The sequence below is a fragment of the Electrona antarctica genome (assembly GCF_951216825.1).
Source record: "Electrona antarctica genome assembly, contig: scaffold_1053, whole genome shotgun sequence".
In the NCBI taxonomy this organism is placed as follows: domain Eukaryota; kingdom Metazoa; phylum Chordata; class Actinopteri; order Myctophiformes; family Myctophidae; genus Electrona; species Electrona antarctica.
In genome coordinates this window covers 1,491-22,576 of record NW_027638222.1, presented here as the reverse complement: position 1 = coordinate 22,576, position 21,086 = coordinate 1,491, and the positions used below count along the sequence as shown (strand labels likewise).

Here is a 21,086-nt window from a genome sequence, read left to right as displayed (position 1 = left end):
AAAATCTAATCTGAAATGTTGATTGATTAAGGCAACCCATTAAATACTAGACACCACTATAAAGCGAAAAAACATCCTATACTACACTGCAATATATTTTTCTCGGCTGTCCAATTTGCCTAGTATGCAATTAAAAATCACTTTCACAACAATACCTATAACCTCTCTGTCCATCAGTCACCACGCACGGGCAGTCAAGGCTGCAGTTCCTCGACGCGCCGCCACGGAGATGTCTTTTTCCGGCCCGTGTCGTGCATAATGTGTGATCAGTACACTGTACACTACACGGCCGCTGTTTGACACTGTCCTCTTGTCCATTTCGAAATGAATTCTACACACCTCCTCCTCCCTTCAGTCATGAATCACAACACATGACTGACAAAGCGAATCCATGAGAACCGCGTCGGCCCCCAAAGCAGACTGCGTAGCCCGCAGAGCAACTGCCTCGCCCCGCCGAGTAGAGCAGAGCCGAAGAAGCGGGTCCTCCGCCTCCCTTCGACCGCTGATCGCCGAGTAGATGAAGCCAAGGATCCCCCTCGAATCGCCGCCGAGCATCGCCGCCCCTCGGGTTGGAGATCCGCTGCTCCCCGCCGAGACGTGAAGAGAAGCACGTTCCCCGGCGACGCGCTGTGGAGGGCCTCTCCCTCCTGGTCCACATCGGAGATCCGGAGGGCACCGTTTGAGCTGTTGTTCCCCATCCGAAGAGAAGACCACTTCTTCCCGCTGTAGACTGAACGCCGCTTCGCCAAAAAATCAAACCAACCACCAACCGCCAAAATTAGACTGAAATATCCAAAAAGCCCCGCCGGTTCTCTTCTGCCTGACGCAAAAAAATGCATCAAAGACACCGGTTACGACGCACCAATTGAAGTATAAAAACTCCAAAGAGAGACTGCTTTTCTCTCTATAAAGCCCATGAACAAACCTCTAATACTTAGGCAAAAGTACTCAGGATAAACGCGGAGGCAGACAGATGAATGAAGATTCCGGAGTTCCATTTTATTTTCAGAGTTCAATACAGCATCAGATGCATGGCCGGAGCCATGCATGCACCCAGCCTGACGGCAGGACACACTACTACAGATTCAACATTTGAGTAGGGTTTTATACAGTCCCAAATCCCAATACACATTTGAAACAGACAGTCGTTAACACCCAAACCAAATTGTCTGGACAGGTCACAGGAAGCACAACAGGAGACCTCTGGTCTGAATGCTCCTAGATGAAAGTAGGCCTATAGCTTATTTAGCATAGTGCCAGCTGTGACCTGGTGCCTGAGCGTCTACACAAACACGTCCTGTAGCCTGAGCCTCTCATGAGGAGAGAGACGAGAGTAACACTTTTAGTTTAAAACAATTTAGTCTATGTATAGTTTAACATTATTAAGCGATATTAATGAAATGTGGTTCCACCAGATACCACAAGGTGTTCCACATTTTGGTGGCATAGGAGCTAAAATAATTTAGTCCCTTGTTTGTGCCGAATCTGGGTTGCACATGGTTTGTTGCAGAGAGGAGCCACTTCTCCACGTTGTTGGGGATGCCTGGTCACAGTGGTCAAACTCAAGCCCCCCATGTGAGCTGCATGGGTCTTCCTGTGTGCTTATGTATCGTGAATTTAATTTGGAACAATTCATTCCACACTTGCACACGCACACACTGAGTGTGTGCGTGTGCAGTTCACTGCGTCAGCGCTTTCTTATCGTATAACTCTGCCTTGAGAACCACATGCATGCTGGAAACAGACAACAGCCGTCGAGCGGTGGCCGAACGGTTTGCGGAGCGGTCTTGATACCGGAAGGTCGCCAGTTCGTATCCCCGGACCGGCACGTTAAAATGACCACCGCTGGAGTGCCCTTGAGCAAGGCATTGAACCACTACCATGAAATGTTCTATGAGCAGGGCCTGGCTGTAAACAAGTATCTGATGCTTAGTCCAGTTACCCTGGGTAAATATAGTAACTTTGCTTTGCTTTGCTTAGCGTTTGAAGCTTGAGTATGCATTCCGCACACAATACAAAATTGCCACAACCTTTAGCAAATGACTGGAAGGTACTGTACCGTACACTGTACGGTACAGTACCTTCCAGTCATTTGCGTACAGTACAGCCAGGCATGCACCTGGCTCTTTGTGGAGCAAAAACATACAAAAAACAACGTTTGCAAAACAAACGGTGTTGTTCCAGTGCCGTGGAGGTGTTGTTGCTGACTCCCAACAACAACCAGTACGTCTGCCTATGAATGTGGCGCTTTCAGGCCAAACGTTGTTCTACCGTTGCTGTTTGTTATTGCGTGTAAAAATATGTACAGTTAATCCTGCCGGGCGTAATTTCAATTTGTGGTCCCTGTATGCGTGCTGAGCAGCTCTGCTGAGTGCACCTTTTTCCTTGTTTCCACCGTGGTGCAGGAATTCACTGAAGTTGAAACATTGGCCTTAATGTAGTTTTAGCTCTGCTCTCATAAATGGAGGTGAGGTGCATTAGTAATGTTCGTGTGTGTGTGTGCGTGCGTGCATGTGCACGTGCGCGTGTTTGTGTGTGCGTGCCGTGTAAGCTAAAATAATGATGACCGGGGACTTAAAATCATTGTTTTAATTGATGGCCTTCATGCCCTGGCACTTGGCCTTGTGCCCTCAAAAAGTTGACCACACTAAAGGCCAAGTTGCCTTGCCCCTAAAAGGATGAAATTCCAGGCCTGCGTGAGAGGGAGAATATATGAGTGCGTACATATGAATTAAAGTTGTGATCCTGAATTTACTGAATGAATTAAACATTTTAAATATCCGGTCTGTATCTGTATGTTAGAATATGTTAATTCAATACAATCTAATTAAGACATTTGCGGTGGTTGTTATCGGTTAGGACCTTATTATTGTCATCCGTGCTGTGGAGGACATGAAATAAGGATTGCAACTTCAAAATGTGTGTGTGCTTGTTCATGATTGTGTTTATGCATTGAATTTGGTGTCTATTCAAGAGCACACACACACACACACACACACACACGCACACACATCTGTGTGGTATATTGAATGTGTGCTGCATGTGGAGCGTCTCAAATCATTCCCTATAACAGCCCCTTGGCTGGGATGAGCTGCATATAACAGCAGCCAACCCCATTACAGCATAATGGTGCTGGGTGGCCGTTTGACTGGCTGGACATTATATACAAGAAAGTGTGACTAAGGATTAGCGGGAACCAACTCTGTGCTCCCTGCTCTCCAGACAGACCCCCCCCCCCCCCCCTCGGGGGGAGAGAGGGAATTAGGCCAGAAAGTTGTTTTTGAGAGAGAGAGAGAGAGCTTTTCGGCGAAAATCGCCGTTTTTATTCCAAATATGGCACCAGTGTGATTCATGCAAATCCGTTTAAAAAATGTTTTTGGGTGGGGGGTGAAGGGGTCTGTGGTGAGCCAGGGGTGGGGGTGGAGCCCGCTGCTGGGAGCATTTTTTCTGACGGACCCACGATGAACCCTAATGAATGATATGCTGCTTGCATCATCTGCCATAGAGGCATCATGACCTGCATGTGCCTCGCCGCCGGCCGCTCCGCGGGAAAAACCTTCTGTTTGTGTGGACACGGCAGGAGTCAACCCCAATGTGGTACCGACAAAAACGCTCAAAAATTGTCGATGGGCGTCGCACACTGTCACCTTTTTCACCCTGGGCCTATTTGCATGGGTGCAGTACTTAGTTTAGACAGTAGACTAGTCATTGGTTAGACCAGCCATTAGTCCTACAACTACAATCTCAAACCCTCACCCTAACCCTAACCTCCCACGGGGCAGCACACCTAAACCTAACCTTAACCCATGTCTAACCAATGACTAGTCTAAACTAAGTATGCACCCCATTTGCATGCCTAGAGAGAGAGAGAGAGAGAGATTGAAAAAAAGCAAAAGAAGAGAGAGGGGCAGACAGTGAAAAACCATCGGCAAAGGATGAAAAAGATGATTCCTTTTTGTCCTCCGTCACCCCGCGTTCGTTGCCTTCCTTCATCTTGCTTGTTCATTTCCAACATGAAACTAAGTGACTCACTAGATTGAAAAACAATTAACGCCTCACTTTAGAAACCAAAAAGCCTTACGGGATACGAAGGCTTGATAGAATAAAATAAAAACAAAATAAATTAACCCATTCTGGGGCGGGAACCCCTCTTGGTGTTTTAAGCATTGTGTTACACTTTAGCTATTGAAAAATAGCAGACCTACAAGCTCGTAGCGCGGCACCGAGTGCCGCGCTACGAGCTTGTAGGTCTGCTATTTTTGAAAAATCGTGAAAATGGAGCAAAAGAGAGAGAGACACACTTACAGGAGACTGAGAGAGAGAGAGAGCCAGACAGAACGAGAGAGAGAGAGAGAGAGAGAGAGAGAGAGAGAGAGAGAGAGCCAGACAGAACGAGAGAGAGAGAGAGAGAGAGAGAGAGAGAGAGAGGGGTGCACTATGGGGCGAGAGGACGAGGACGGGAATGAGCTGTTGTGACGACGAGATGAATCACTTTAAGTAGCTGGCTAACCTTTTCGCTCGTAATGAAAGTGATCACGGCGGCGCCTCGCAGAGAGAAAGAAAGAGAGAGACGCGTGCGTGCGTGCGTGCGTGCGTGCGTGCGTGCGTGCGTGCGTGCGTGCGTGCGTGCGTGCGTGCGTGCGTGCGTTTGAGAGAGAGAGAGAGGTGGTTGAGCTATAGCTGTAGAAGAGATCATGTCAGACTTTCAGCTTTTTACCGTTCGACAGACTGTTTTAAAGTGGTTAAAATATATAGCTTTATCATCCATTAGCACCAAAGAGTGGATCCCATCGAGTCAGTCTCTCTCCTCCTCCTCCTGCTCGCTGTGACGTACTGTATATACGGTACGTTTCCGTTTTACAGCGAGTGTTATAATAACCTCTCCGTGTGTAGTTCACCCTAAATCTAATGGGAACAGTAGCAGCATAAGTTTTCCCCCTTCTTTATTTGAGGTATATGTAGCAGGCAGCCGGTCTCTACACGACCACAACCCACAAACCCACAGTGGTGGTTGGGTGTAGTGTGTGTGTGTGTGTGTGTGTGTGTAGTGTGTGTGCGCGTGTGAAAGAGTGGAAGAAGCAGAGAGAGAAATACATTATATTGGTTGCGACAGGCGGGTGATGCTTGGTTTTGGCAGCTCGTTTGCCTGTGGGTTGTCGCCACCCCTCCCCTCTCCAGTTAGGCTACGGTTTCTGTGTGGCTTACCACTGAACCCGCAATGAATCTCTAGCCTACTCACTAAATCTACAGTTTATGTAGTCGACTGAAATGTATTTTGGCGGGCCTCGATGCCGTCGTAATGACACATTTTACACTTGCTGAAAATAGCCGATCTACAAGCTCACAACGCGTCGCAATTTTCAGCATGCAACCAAGTGTAAAATGACTTACACTGGATCTCTTGTCCACTGGTCACCTTCCTCACATTTTAGTCAAGTTTTCATTTGTTGACGAAATTCTCAATAGTTTTAGTCATCATAACTTAGTTTTCATTTAGTTTCCATTTAGTTTTCGTCAGTGAAAAAACGTAGTCGACGAACATTTTTTGTCATAGTTTTAGACAACTATGCATCTCAGTCATTCTCAATTCCCAGTCTTCTAGGGATGGCTTTCCCCAAGTGCAAACGTGTGCCAAGCACAATCTTTGTTTCATTATAAGCCGATCACCAAATATGGTTTTATCAAACTCAATACTTCCAGCATTAACTTACATTTTGAAGTGTAAAATCAGCTATTACGACGGCATCAAGGCCCGCAAAAAATGCATTTTTGACGACAAAAAACAACTGTGCGATTTAGTCAACTAAAATCGCTTAAAGATTCCCTTTAAGCCCTCTCAGCCTCTGCGTCTCACTCAACCAATCTCTCTCTCTCTCTCTCTCTCTCTCTCTCTCCCCCCTCCCTCTCTCCCTCTCTCTATCCTCACTATCTTATACTCTCTCTCTCTCAGCCCCCCTGTCTTCCACCCCCACATCCCCAGTCAGTCTCATCCTCCTCCAACACAGTGAAACACCCATAAGGCCCACCAACCCATCTCATCCTCCTCCAACACAGTGAAACACCCATAAGGCCCACCAACCCATCTCATCCTCCTCCAACACAGTGAAACACCCATAAGGCCCACCAACCCATCTCATCCTCCTCCAACACAGTGAAACACCCATAAGGCCCACCAACCCATCTCATCCTCCTCCAACACAGTGAAACACCCATAAGGCCCACCAACCCACCTCATCCTCCTCCAACACAGTGAAACACCCATAAGGCCCACCAACCCATCTCATCCTCCTCCAACACAGTGAAACACCCATAAGGCCCACCAACCCATCTCATCCTCCTCCAACACAGTGAAACACCCATAAGGCCCACCAACCCATCTCATCCTCCTCCAACACAGTGAAACACCCATAAGGCCCACCAACCCACCTCATCCTCCTCCAACACAGTGAAACACCCATAAGGCCCACCAACCCATCTCATCCTCCTCCAACACAGTGAAACACCCATAAGGCCCACCAACCCATCTCATCCTCCTCCAACACAGTGAAACACCCATAAGGCCCACCAACCCACCTCATCCTCCTCCAACACAGTGAAACACCCATAAGGCCCACCAACCCACCTCATCCTCCTCCAACACAGTGAAACACCCATAAGGCCCACCAACCCATCTCATCCTCCTCCAACACAGTGAAACACCCATAAGGCCCACCAACCCACCTCATCCTCCTCCAACACAGTGAAACACCCATAAGGCCCACCAACCCATCTCATCCTCCTCCAACACAGTGAAACACCCATAAGGCCCACCAACCCATCTCATCCTCCTCCAACACAGTGAAACACCCGTAAGGCCCACCAACCCATCTCATCCTCCTCCAACACAGTGAAACACCCGTAAGGCCCACCAACCCATCTCATCCTCCTCCAACACAGTGAAACACCCATAAGGCCCACCAACCCATCTCATCCTCCTCCAACACAGTGAAACACCCATAAGGCCCACCAACCCATCTCATCCTCCTCCAACACAGTGAAACACCCATAAGGCCCACCAACCCACCTCATCCTCCTCCAACACAGTGAAACACCCATAAGGCCCACCAACCCACCTCATCCTCCTCCAACACAGTGAAACACCCATAAGGCCCACCAACCCATCTCGTCCTCCTCCAACACAGTGAAACACCCATAAGGCCCACCAACCCATCTCATCCTCCTCCAACACAGTGAAACACCCATAAGGCCCACCAACCCATCTCATCCTCCTCCAACACAGTGAAACACCCATAAGGCCCACCAACCCACCTCATCCTCCTCCAACACAGTGAAACACCCATAAGGCCCACCAACCCACCTCATCCTCCTCCAACACAGTGAAACACCCATAAGGCCCACCAACCCATCTCATCCTCCTCCAACACAGTGAAACACCCATAAGGCCCACCAACCCACCTCATCCTCCTCCAACACAGTGAAACACCCATAAGGCCCACCAACCCATCTCATCCTCCTCCAACACAGTGAAACACCCATAAGGCCCACCAACCCATCTCATCCTCCTCCAACACAGTGAAACACCCATAAGGCCCACCAACCCATCTCAATGGGACCAATGGGAGTTATATATATATACCAGACCAATAAGGGTCCTTATTGGTTGTTCCTTAACGATCAATAATGTAGCAGGGGACCCCACATGACGAGGAGCCAGTACTCTGGCAGCATCCTGGAGGCTGTGCAAGAGGCTTTAGCAAGACATGCAGTTAGCCCATTTAGGCCTCACGTCAAAAAACAAACAAAAAAAACAGTCTTCTAAATCCTGACCGTTTTCTGAAATACCTATGTTTCTATGTCAGAGCGGTGCTCAATATTTCATGTCAAGGACCCCAAAAAGTATATGTAATTGGCCACCGACCCTGTCACGTGGACTGCGGTCACGTGTGTGTTTATTATTTGTTATGATTCTGAAAATATGTTGTTCCAGGGACCCCCCCCCCCCCCCCCCCAACCCCAGAAGCAAAGTAAAAAACGTTCGCTCTGAAAGAATATATATATGCAAAGATTTGAGGCACATTTTCACGATTTTTCAAAAATAGCAGACCTACAAGCTCATAGCGCGGCACACCAAAAGGGGGTTCCCGCCCAAAATGGGTTAAAGTGACTCTACCATGTGTGCACAGAATGGAGGCAGGCAGAGGCAGCAGCAGGTTGCTTGGAAACTCATTACCTTGTAGCCGCCGGGGGACAGCGAGCAGCACCAAGAAGATAATACTGTTATACCACACTGCCTGGGTTTCTTTTTACCGCTTTTACTCCCTAATGTGACACGTGTATTTATTTTTTTATACATGGGGGACCTGTGTGACCTGCTGCACGTGTGTGTGTGTGTGTGCGTGTGCGTGTGCGTGTGTGTGTGTATGTGTATGTGTATGTGTGTGTGTGTGTGTGTGTGTGTGTGTGTGTGTGTGTGTGTGTGCGTGTGTGTGCGTGTGAGAGTGTGCGTGCGTACTGGAACACCCAACGTAATCTATGGTAATCTACCTGGTATATCCTCACCGTTTAACCCATTTAGACTTGAGGCTGATTCAACAAAAAAAAAAAAGTCTTCTAAATCCTAAAAGTTTTCTGAAAAACCTCATGTTTCTATGTCAGTTGGTGCTCAACCTTTTTCATGTCAAGGACCCCCATTTGGCCTCGGACCCCACATCTGAAAATATGTTGTTCCAAGGCCCCCCCCCACTCCCCAGAAGCAAAGATTTGAGTTAAAGCGATACAATGCCACATTTTCACGATACAAAAAATATCTACAAGCTCGTAGTGCGGCACTCGGTGCCGCGCTATGAGCTTTTAGACCTGCTATTTTTCAATAGCTAAAGTATAACATAATAATGATTAAAACACCAAAAGGGGTTCCCGTCCTGAATGGTATAATGCTGTACATTCTCTGTGCGCTACTGATATCATAGCCTATATAGCCGCCAGCCAAAGCGACGCTGAAGTAGAGCGTTTAGGTCCAGGAATAAAAAGACAGGATTTCCATGAAGCGCATACATGCCACACATTGTTGGATTCGGTTTTTATAGACACCTGTCCAGATATTTGCAGATTTCTGATATGGCTGCACGGTGACTGCATGGCGACGAATCGATCTATTTTTACTATAGCAAATTCCGTAATACTTTCCCTATACCAGGGGTGGGCAACTATGACGATAGTTATATATGGCCCTCCTTATAGGGCCATATATTACTGTCATAGCAAAAATAGCCGATCTACAAGCTCAAAGCGCGTCGCACTGCGACGCGTTTTGAGCTTGTAGATCGGCTATCTTTGCTATATTCGAATTGAAATCTTGAATTATGTTTTGCTATTTTTGAATTGGAATCCTGAAAATTAACATTTTTATGTAATTTCAAATGCGTTTAATTATACTTGTGTTGAGCAATGAGCTACTAATTTAGACTGAAGTAATTAAAGCGGGTCATGTTTGCATGTTGTGGAATTGTGGAACAGCTGAAACCAATATTATATAATTATTCTGACATTAACCTGAGGGCCACATTAAGTGAAGGTGGGGGCCGCATGTGGCCCCCTGGGCCGCCAGTTGCCCACCCCTGCCCTATAGCCTCATGCTCCTACAGGCGTATATGCAAAGAAAGGCCCAACTTATGTAACTTAGTCTTAGATAGCATTTTATGTAGACGGGCAGTGGACCTCTATGGGGACCTACCACGGGTCACGGACAAAGTCAGAGAGAGAAGGATGAGGCTGGCAGGGCACTGCGTCAGTCAGGCACCCAGAACTTGAGGCAAGTAAATTGACCCTATGGGAGCCAACCCAGGGCAAAGCCAGGAGGGGAAAGAAGCGTACCACCTAATGTAGACGTGCTGCGACGCGACAGCTTGGCTGACAACACTGCAGAGCTCAAGAACCTGATGTTGGATATAGGAAATTGTGGAGGGCAGCGATCGAGGAATCCCGAGTTGGTGTTGGCTAGACCTCACTCTCGTTTCATTATATAGATATTCCACTGTTACGTTCTTCTTACTACTTTGTATGTATGTGATGTATTGCCATGCTTTTTGTTCTTGCTTAATGTAAATCTCTCTGGATTAAGAGCGTCTGCTAAATGCCTAAATTGTAAATTGTAGCACTGCAACTAAAATAAATAACACAATCTTTCTCTACCCTCTCTCTCTCGCTTTCTGTCATTTCTCTCCATACTTTCCCCCTCTCTCTTTCTTCCTCCCCTCCCTTGACCTCCTTCCCTATCCCTCCTTCCTTGTACATTTGTCTCTGTCCATACAGGAACAGCATAGCGGCGTCCGCCGTGTGTGCGTTCAACCTCAGCGCCATCGCTCAGGCCTTCAACGGGCCGTTCCGCTCCCAGGAGAACCCTCGCTCCACCTGGCTCCCCACGCCCAACCCCATCCACAACTTCCAGGTGAGTTTTACATCACCTGGCTCCCCACACCCAACCCCAGAGTGAGTTGCACAAAACAAAACTCCAAGAAACCTGGTGCTGCTTAACTCCCTCCTCGCCATTGCCAAAGTCCTTTGTCAATTGAAGCCTAATTTTGATACTGACGCTTAACGCCATTGCCGAAGACCTTTGTCAATTGCGCTTTTATAGTGCATTCGATCGTCCGAGCCACAATACTACTTACGTTAGCCGGTTAGCTAGCAATGTTGTTAGCACAGCACTGGATCGTTCATCTTAGATCGTCATCGCCATAATAATCCATTCTATCCGTTTCTTTCAATCGCCTGTATCTCCTATTCCTTGTCCCAGATGGCATTTTGGTCAAAACAGCGTTTATTTGACGGCACAGAGACGGCGATGTGGAGCTCTCCAGTGCCCCGGCATAGATCGATCATGTAAACAAAGGCTGTCTCGACTCCGTCTAGCTGGCTGGGATAATCCACTTCCGGTCGACTGAAAATGTGGCTTTTCAAAATAAGAGCGCGGCTGGAAAAAATGCTGGCGTGAATTAGGTCCTTAAATAAATGCTAGCGCTAAATGGGTTAACCTCAGCTAATGCAACCAACACAAACCAGGCTAATGTAAGCAACAACCAACCCAGAATAAACACAATTGAACCCAAGTTATAACCAGTGTTGATTTCCTCGACAAAAACTATGGCGAAAAATGTTCGTCAAATGGAAACTAAACGAAAACTAAGCTACAGTATATGATGAATAAAACTGAGACTAAATATATTGACAATTTCGTCAACAAATGTCAGGGACTAGTGGACAAGAGATCCAGTATAAGTAAAAGACGCTCACAATGCTCACAACGCGTCGCAGCGTGTAGATCGGCTATTTTCAGACAACTAAAATCATTTAGTCGACTAAAACTAGACTAACACTAAAACATTCCAGGTGACTAAAATTTGACTAAAACTAAGTTTCATTCCAAAGACTATGACTAAACTAAAATAGAAATTTGCTGCCAAAAACAACACTGGTTATAACCACAACCATAACCACCCCAAACCAGATTAACTACAGCCTAACAACACTGGTTATAACCACAACCATAACCACCCCAAACCAGATTAACTACAGCCTAACAACACTGGTTATAACCACAACCATAACCACCCCAAACCAGATTAACTACAGCCTAACAACACTGGTTATAACCACAACCATAACCACCCCAAACCAGATTAACTACAGCCTAACAACACTGGTTATAACCACAACCATAACCACCCCAAACCAGATTAACTACAGCCTAACAACACTGGTTATAACCACAACCATAACCACCCCAAACCAGATTAACTACAGCCTAACAACACTGGTTATAACCACAACCATAACCACCCCAAACCAGATTAACTACAGCCTAACAACACTGGTTATAACCACAACCATAACCACCCCAAACCAGATTAACTACAGCCTAACAACACTGGTTATAACCACAACCATAACCACCACAAACCAGATTAACTACAGCCTAACAACACTGGTTATAACCACAACCATAATCACCCCAAACCAGATTAACTACAGCCTAACAACACTGGTTATAACCACAACCATAACCACCCCAAACCAGATTAACTACAGCCTAACAACACTGGTTATAACCACAACCATAACCACCCCAAACCAGATTAACTACAGCCTAACAACACTGGTTATAACCACAACCATAATCACCCCAAACCAGATTAACTACAGCCTAACAACACTGGTTATAACCACAACCATAACCACCACAAACCAGATTAACTACAGCCTAACAACACTGGTTATAACCACAACCATAACCACCACAAACCAGATTAACTACAGCCTAACAACACTGGTTATAACCACAACCATAATCACCCCAAACCAGATTAACTACAGCCTAACAACACTGGTTATAACCACAACCATAACCACCCCAAACCAGATTAACTACAGCCTAACAACACTGGTTATAACCACAACCATAACCACCCCAAACCAGATTAACTACAGCCTAACAACACTGGTTATAACCACAACCATAATCACCCCAAACCAGATTAACTACAGCCTAACAACACTGGTTATAACCACAACCATAACCACCCCAAACCAGATTAACTACAGCCTAACAACACTGGTTATAACCACAACCATAACCACCCCAAACCAGATTAACTACAGCCTAACAACACTGGTTATAACCACAACCATAACCACCACAAACCAGATTAACTACAGCCTAACAACACTGGTTATAACCACAACCATAACCACCCCAAACCAGATTAACTACAGCCTAACAACACTGGTTATAACCACAACCATAACCACCCCAAACCAGATTAACTACAGCCTAACAACACTGGTTATAACCACAACCATAACCACCCCAAACCAGATTAACTACAGCCTAACAACACTGGTTATAACCACAACCATAACCACCACAAACCAGATTAACTACAGCCTAACAACACTGGTTATAACCACAACCATAACCACCCCAAACCAGATTAACTACAGCCTAACAACACTGGTTATAACCACAACCATAACCACCCCAAACCAGATTAACTACAGCCTAACAACACTGGTTATAACCACAACCATAACCACCCCAAACCAGATTAACTACAGCCTAACAACACTGGTTATAACCACAACCATAACCACCCCAAACCAGATTAACTACAGCCTAACAACACTGGTTATAACCACAACCATAACCACCACAAACCAGATTAACTACAGCCTAACAACACTGGTTATAACCACAACCATAACCACCCCAAACCAGATTAACTACAGCCTAACAACACTGGTTATAACCACAACCATAACCACCCCAAACCAGATTAACTACAGCCTAACAACACTGGTTATAACCACAACCATAATCACCACAAACCAGATTAACTACAGCCTAACAACACTGGTTATAACCACAACCATAACCACCCCAAACCAGATTAACTACAGCCTAACAACACTGGTTATAACCACAACCATAATCACCCCAAACCAGATTAACTACAGCCTAACAACACTGGTTATAACCACAACCATAACCACCCCAAACCAGATTAACTACAGCCTAACAACACTGGTTATAACCACAACCATAACCACCCCAAACCAGATTAACTACAGCCTAACAACACTGGTTATAACCACAACCATAATCACCCCAAACCAGATTAACTACAGCCTAACAACACTGGTTATAACCACAACCATAACCACCACAAACCAGATTAACTACAGCCTAACCCAACACTGGTTATAACCACAACCATAACCACCACAAACCAGATTAACTACAGCCTAACAACACTGGTTATAACCACAACCATAACCACCCCAAACCAGATTAACTACAGCCTAACCCAATCAAGCTAATTAACCCCACCCACACAATGCAGTTAATTGAGGCTAATGCAATTAAAACCAACCCAAACGGCCTATAACCGCAAATAAACCCATCACAGCTAAAGTAACATCACACAATCCCAAAGTCCCAAACTTTAATCCAGTTATTTTTACTCTCAAAATAAATTGACTTTGTGAATGCAGATCGCAGAGAAAGCAAAACACCCACAATTGATATTAAATGTTTTTTAAGTTACTGTAGATGGCAGCTACCCTCTGGTCTCTGCTTCAGCACCATGGACAGCGAAGGAGGTCAGAGTTGGGGGAAAAAAAATAAAACGCAGCCATTTCAGCTGAAATGGGTGAAACCCAGCAAAGGTCACCTATGATGATGACTATTGATATTAGTTGACTTTCAGCCGGTTAGCATACCTTTATTCAGAAGAGCTTCAGCAATGAAATCGACCGGTTGTTGAACCGTTAGTAAATGAACCGATTGCCCGGGGTTATTTAATCCATTAAATCATAACGCCCAGCGATTTATAGCAGCGGAGCACTTCTACCGACGGACCGGATGTTATCCCGGATGTGGCTGTATAGCATTAGCAGCTAAATGTAGCCAAAACACTCTAGAGCCGATCGACAACAACGGGAGGTATGATTAAATCTAACGCGACTAGCTAGAATTGGACGGGATGATTTAGATCGCGAGTTATTAACGTTTTAAGATTTTCGTTCTCGTCGGCTAAACAGGGGGGGGACATTTTCGATGACGTCCCACTGTTACGCAACATCGAATGTTGCGCAACAGGCACTTCCAGGGGGGCAGATAAACAGTAATGTGACAATTTATGGAACCCTAGTTTATCATTCATTTTAAAATTAATGGGACCACATTTACTTAGCCCATATCATGATGATAAAAAATACAATAAAAAAAGTGTATAGTCTATATACGACTATACTATATACTATATTTAATTTAGTGGATGATTGGGGGCCGGGGATATATGGGTATATATTAAACTCAGTGGAGCTTATTAAAAAAAGAAACTGGAAGAAATGAACATTAACTAGTTCATTTTCTGGGACTGTGAACATAGATCAAATTTAAATTGTAAAATGTGAACTTTGCACAAAACTCCCATCTCCTCTCTGTGACCTCAAGTCTCTCTTACTATAGATCTAATAAAGCAGAAACTGCCAAAAGAAAAGTATCATAAAAAAGGTAATTTTCTTCCCTCTCTCTGCAGCCTCGGCTCTTATTCCTACTGAATAACCCATTTAGGCCGTAAAAAAAAGAAAAGTCTTCTAAATGATGACAATTTTCTGAAAAACCTCATGTTTCTGTATCAGTGGTGCTCAATATTTCATGTCAAGGACCCCAAAAATGTAATCGGCCACCGACCCCCCATCTGAAAATATGTTGTTCCAGGGACCCCCCCCCCCCCCCCCCCCCCCCCAGAAGCAAAGATTCGAGTTAAAACGTTCGCTCTATTCAAAGATTTGAGCCACATCTTCAAGATTTTTCAAAAATAGCAGACCTACAAGCTCTTGTAGATCTGCTATTTTTCAATAGCTAAAGTATAACATAATGCTTTAAAACACCAAAAGGGGGTTCCCGCCCAGAATGGGATAAAGTGACAAGGCTGCAAATCACAGCTCCACGAGTATACGCTGTGTCATTTCCGTGTCATGCCGGGGCATCGTTGAGGCTTGACAGATGTTGACGTTACATCGGAAAGAAATTGTCGGCTGGGCACTAGAGACCTGCTATTACTGGATACGCGATAGAATGGAAAAAAAGGAACGACCTCACCAGAAATGCTTTATTAGATTTAATCAATGCTGCGATGACTGGGGAAAGTGAACAGTCACTTTTCTTTTGCGGGTGTGTAGTTTGTAGCACGCAGAGACACACAGCGGTTGTGTAGTTTGTAGCACGTACACAGACACAGCGGTTGTGTAGTTTGTAGCATGCACACAGACACACAGTGGTTGTGTAGTTTGTAACAATGCGCAGACCCACAGCGGTTGTGTAGTTTGTAACAATGCACACAGACACACAGTGGTTGTGTAGTTTGTAACAATGCGCAGACACACAGTGGTTGTGTAGTTTGTAGCAAGCACAGACACAGTGGTTGTGTAGTTTGTAGCAAGCACAGACACACATCGGTTGTGTAGTTTGTAGCACGCACACAGACACAGCGGCTGTGTAGTTTGTAGCACACAAAGACACACAGCGGTTGTGTAGTTTGTAGCACGCACAGACACACAGCGGTTGTGTAGTTTGTAGCACACACACAGACACACAGCGGTTGTGTAGTTTGTAGCACGCACAGACACATCGGTTGTGTAGTTTGTAGCACGTACACAGACACAGCGGTTGTGTAGTTTGTAGCACGCACACAGACACACAGCGGTTGTGTAGTTTGTAGCACGTACACAGACACACAGCAGTTGTGTAGTTTGTAGCATGCACACAGACACAACGGTTGTGTAGTTTGTAGCACGTACACAGACACACAGCAGTTGTGTAGTTTGTAGCATGCACACAGACACAACGGTTGTGTAGTTTGTAGCATGCACACAGACACAGCGGTTGTGTAGTTTGTAACAATGCACAGACACACAGCGGTTGTGTAGTTTGTAGCATGCACACAGACACAGCGGGTGTGTAGTTTGTAGCATGCACACAGACACAGCGGTTGTGTAGTTTGTAGCGTGCACACAGACACAGCGGGTGTGTAGTTTGTAGCATGCACACATACACAGCAGGTGTGTAGTTTGTAGCACACACAGACACAACGGTTGTGTAGTTTGTAGCACACACAGACACAGCGGTTGTGTAGTTTGTAGCATGCAGACAGCGCGGTTGTGTAGTTTGTAGCACGCACACAGACACACAGCGGTTGTGTAGTTTGTAGCACACACACACAGACACACAGCGGTTGTGTAGTTTGTAGCATGCAGACAGCGCGGTTGTGTAGTTTGTAGCACACACACACAGACACACAGCGGTTGTGTAGTTTGTAGCACGCACACAGACACACAGCGGTTGTGTAGTTTGTAGCACGCACACAGACACACAGCGGTTGTGTAGTTTGTAGCACACACACACAGACACAGCGGTTGTGTAGTTTTACACAGTGGTTGTGTAGTTTTACACAGTGGTTGTGTAGTTTGTAGCATGCACAGACAGAGATGTTTATTTTCCCCCACATTGCTGTCATGCATATTTATAGGCTCAACTTATGCAACTTAAATAGCACTTTATGTTGACATGGCACTCTATAGTGTATACGCATATAGTTTCATAATATAGATATCTAGGTTAGGTTCTTAGCTTACAGTACGTATTATTCATGATGACTATTTTTATGTTTTTGATGTATTACCGTGTTTTTTTGTTCTTGCTTACTGCTTACTTCCTTCTTCACTCAATCTCTCTCTCTCTCTCTCTCTCTCTCTCTCTCTCTCTCTCTCTCTCTCTCTCTCTCTCTGTATAATAGATTTAAACACTCTTTCGATCCCCTGTCAATCAAAATACTCAATCAGACATTGACTAGTCGCACTGTATCAAGGGAACGTGTGCAATATCTCAGTTTTGTAATTTGTTGGTGTGTTTCATGGTGTTTTTTCCTTATGTTGAATGTGTATATGTTCTCTCTCTGTCTCTCTCCCCACAGTGTGGTACCATAGAGGACGAGGGGGGCCCCAACGACGGGCTGACGGAGCGCAGCCTCCAGGACGCGCAGCGCCTCTACCTGATGAACGACGTGGTGCAGCCGGTGTCCGTGGACCCCCTGGTGATGCAGGACGACGTGCGCTTCTCCAACCTGGTGGTGGACATCGTCCAGGGCATGGACACGCTCTACCACGTCATGTACATCGGCACCGGTACGTAAGGACACGCTCTACCACGTCATGTACATCGGCACCGGTACGTAAAGACACGCTCTACCACGTCATGTACATCGGCACCGGTACGTTGAAACACACGCTCTACCACGTCATGTACATCGGCACCGGTACGTAAGGACACGCTCTACCACGTCATGTACATCGGCACCGGTAAGACACGCTCTACCACGTCATGTACATCGGCACCGGTACGTAAGGACACGCTCTACCACGTCATGTACATCGGCACCGGTACGTAAGGACACGCTCTACCACGTCATGTACATCGGCACCGGTACGTAAGGACACGCTCTACCACGTCATGTACATCGGCACCGGTACGTTGAAACACACGCTCTACCACGTCATGTACATCGGCACCGGTACGTAAGGACACGCTCTACCACGTCATGTACATCGGCACCGGTACGTTGAAACACACGCTCTACCACGTCATATACATCGGCACCGGTACGTTGAAACACACGCTCTACCACGTCATGTACATCGGCACCGGTACGTTGAAACACACGCTCGGGGGTGGCGGTGGCTCAGGGTTAGAGTGCCTGGATGGTAACCGCAAGGTTGCCAGTTCGAACCCGGGCTCCCCCAGAGTTACTGTCAAAGTGTCCTTGAGCAAGACACCGAACCCCTAATTGCTCCCGATGTGCTAGTTGGTGCCTTGCATGGTTTCCGCTGCCATCGGTGTATGAATGTGTGTGTGAATGGGTGAATGTAATGCACAATCTCTGTAAAGTGCCTTGGATAAAGGCGCTATATAAATGCACCATTTACCATTTACCATTTACGCTCTACCACGTCATGTACATCGGCACCGGTACGTTGAAACACACGCTCTACCACGTCATGTACATCGGCACCGGTACGTTGAAACACACGCTCTACCACGTCATGTACATCGGCACCGGTACGTTGAAACACACCCTCTACCACGTCATGTACATCGGCATCGGTACGTTGAAACACACCCTCTACCACGTCATGTACATCGGCATCGGTACGTTGAAACACACGCTCTACCACGCCATGTACATCACCACCGGTACGTTGAAACACACCCTCTACCACGTCATGTACATCACCACCGGTACGTTGAAACACACGCTCTACCACGTCATGTACATCGGCACCGGTACGTTGAAACACACGCTCTACCACGCCATGTACATCGGCACCGGTACGTTGAAACACACGCTCTACCACGTCATGTACATCGGCACCGGTACGTTGAAACACACGCTCTACCACGTCATGTACATCGGCACCGGTACGTTGATACACACGCTCTACCACGCCATGTACATCGGCACCGGTACGTGAAAGCGGACGAAAACAAACAAGAATGACACGCGTATCATTAACAGGATCGGTGCCGGACATTTACGGTCGTCTTTTAGGCTAGACTGCCTAAGTATTGAGTTACCTTTGAACCTTTGTCGTGTCAGGTCTCAGGAGGCAGCCAATCATGACAAGGTCGCTACTACGCGATTGGCTGGCGGCGTTTCAGAGTATGGGGTTAGTATAGGCTCATTTCCACCATTATGTCTTCCTGTTCAACTCTAGAATACGGCAGCATCCTGAAGGCCCTGGCCACCACCAACAAGAGCCTGCAGGGCTGCTACCTGGAGGAGATGGAGCTTCTCCCGTCGGGCGTGCGAGAGCCCATCCTCAGCCTGCAGATCCTGCACAGCGACCGCTCGCTGTTCGTGGGCCTCAACGACCGCGTGCTGAAGATCCCCCTGGAGCGCTGCTCCAACTACAGGACGGAGCTGTGAGTTCTTCTTCTTCTTCTTCTTTCGTGTATCATCCTCAAATTATGTCCAAGTCAGTATCGAGCAGCCACACGCCCTTCGTCGTCTCTGGTCCACTGTTGTTTTGTTGGCAGCAAATTTCTATTTTAGTCATAGTCTCTTGAAACGTTTTAATTTAGTTTTAGTCACATTTTAGTCACCCGGAATGTTTTAGTGTTTTGTCTAGTTTTAGTCGACTAAATCTACAGTTGATTTAGTTGGTCGACCTTGATGCCGTCGTTATGGGTGTTTTTTTTCACTTGCTGAAAATAGACGATCTACAAGCCCACAACTGCGATGCGTTGTGAGCTTGTAGATTGTCTATTTTCAGCATGCAACTAATTATATAATGACTTACACTGGATCTCTTGTCCACTAGTCCCTTCCTAACATTTTAGTCTCGTTTTTATTTGTCGACGAAATTGTCAGTATATTTAGTCATAGCTTCAGTCATCATAGCTTAGTTTTCATTTAGTTTCCATTTAGTTTTCGTCAGTGGAAAAAGGTAGTCGACTAACATTTTTCGTCATAGTTTTAGTCGACGAAAACAACACTGCTAGTCTGGTCCCACGTGGAAGAGTCCGGCCTCCGAAGGAGGTCTGGTACAGGTGGGCAGGTGTTAATGATGTGTTCGGCAGACTGCTCAGGCTAGTCGCCACACTCGCATGCTGCACTGTCTGTCTGTTCTGTCAAGCCCCCACTCCTTCATTGCAAACTGTCTCAAAAGTTTCACAAAGTCCTCCAACTAAGAGAAGTGAGGAGTGTCTTGTATGGGGACAGCTAGCTGCCACTGTGTTTTGGAAAAGAAAGTGACGGCCATGCAGCATATACTGTAGTATTTATGTGTTATTGGTCTTTTTATGGCTTTTGGCAGTATACTAACTGTATATATAGACTAGTATATCATATATATTTTTTTTCTGAACCTGGTTGGTCTACCATTTAAAGTAAATTACTGTCGCAGACCGTGATGAATAGGTCTGGAAGGCCTTGCCTATATAATGGTTAAAGTCTTGATGGAGCCAGACAAGCAAAAGCAGGTCTATAATCTGCAAGCCAATGGAAAATTAATTTGTCGTGCTGTTTTCTGTAATGTAACATTTTGCATAATACAAAACAAAAACGCGCTCCCACAAAACACGGCTCCCCTGCTGTTGTTCTGTGTACCAGTACCAGACAGAACATAACGAGGAAATGTGTTTTTAGAGACACAGTGAAAGGAGCGAGAGATAAATAGCCCATTCTGGACGGGAACACCTGATTGGTGTTTTAAGCATTATGTTATGCTTTAGCTATTGAAAAATAGCAGATCTACAAGCTCATAGCGCGGCACTGCCGAGCTACGAGCTTGTAGGTCTGCTATTTTTGAAAAATTGTGAAAATGTGGCGCACATCTTTGAATATAATGCTTTCACAGCGAACATATCTTTGCTTCTGGGGAGGTCCCTGGAACAACATATTTTCAGATGGGGGTCGGCGGCCAATTACATATATTTTTGGGGGTCCTTGACAACATGAAAATGTATG

General features: G+C 46.0%; 1 protein-coding gene across 1 annotated transcript; it reads left to right on the top strand.

The window, feature by feature from the left end:
• Positions 1 to 419: 419 nt before the first annotated feature.
• On the top strand, positions 420 to 19,540 carry LOC306918273 (semaphorin-5B-like; the record flags this gene model as incomplete). Its single annotated transcript, XM_079531147.1, has 4 exons — positions 420 to 725; positions 10,312 to 10,447; positions 17,535 to 17,745; positions 19,333 to 19,540. Coding segments are annotated over 4 exons (861 nt in total), but the record flags the coding sequence as incomplete, so codon positions are not given.
• Positions 19,541 to 21,086: the final 1,546 nt, after the last annotated feature.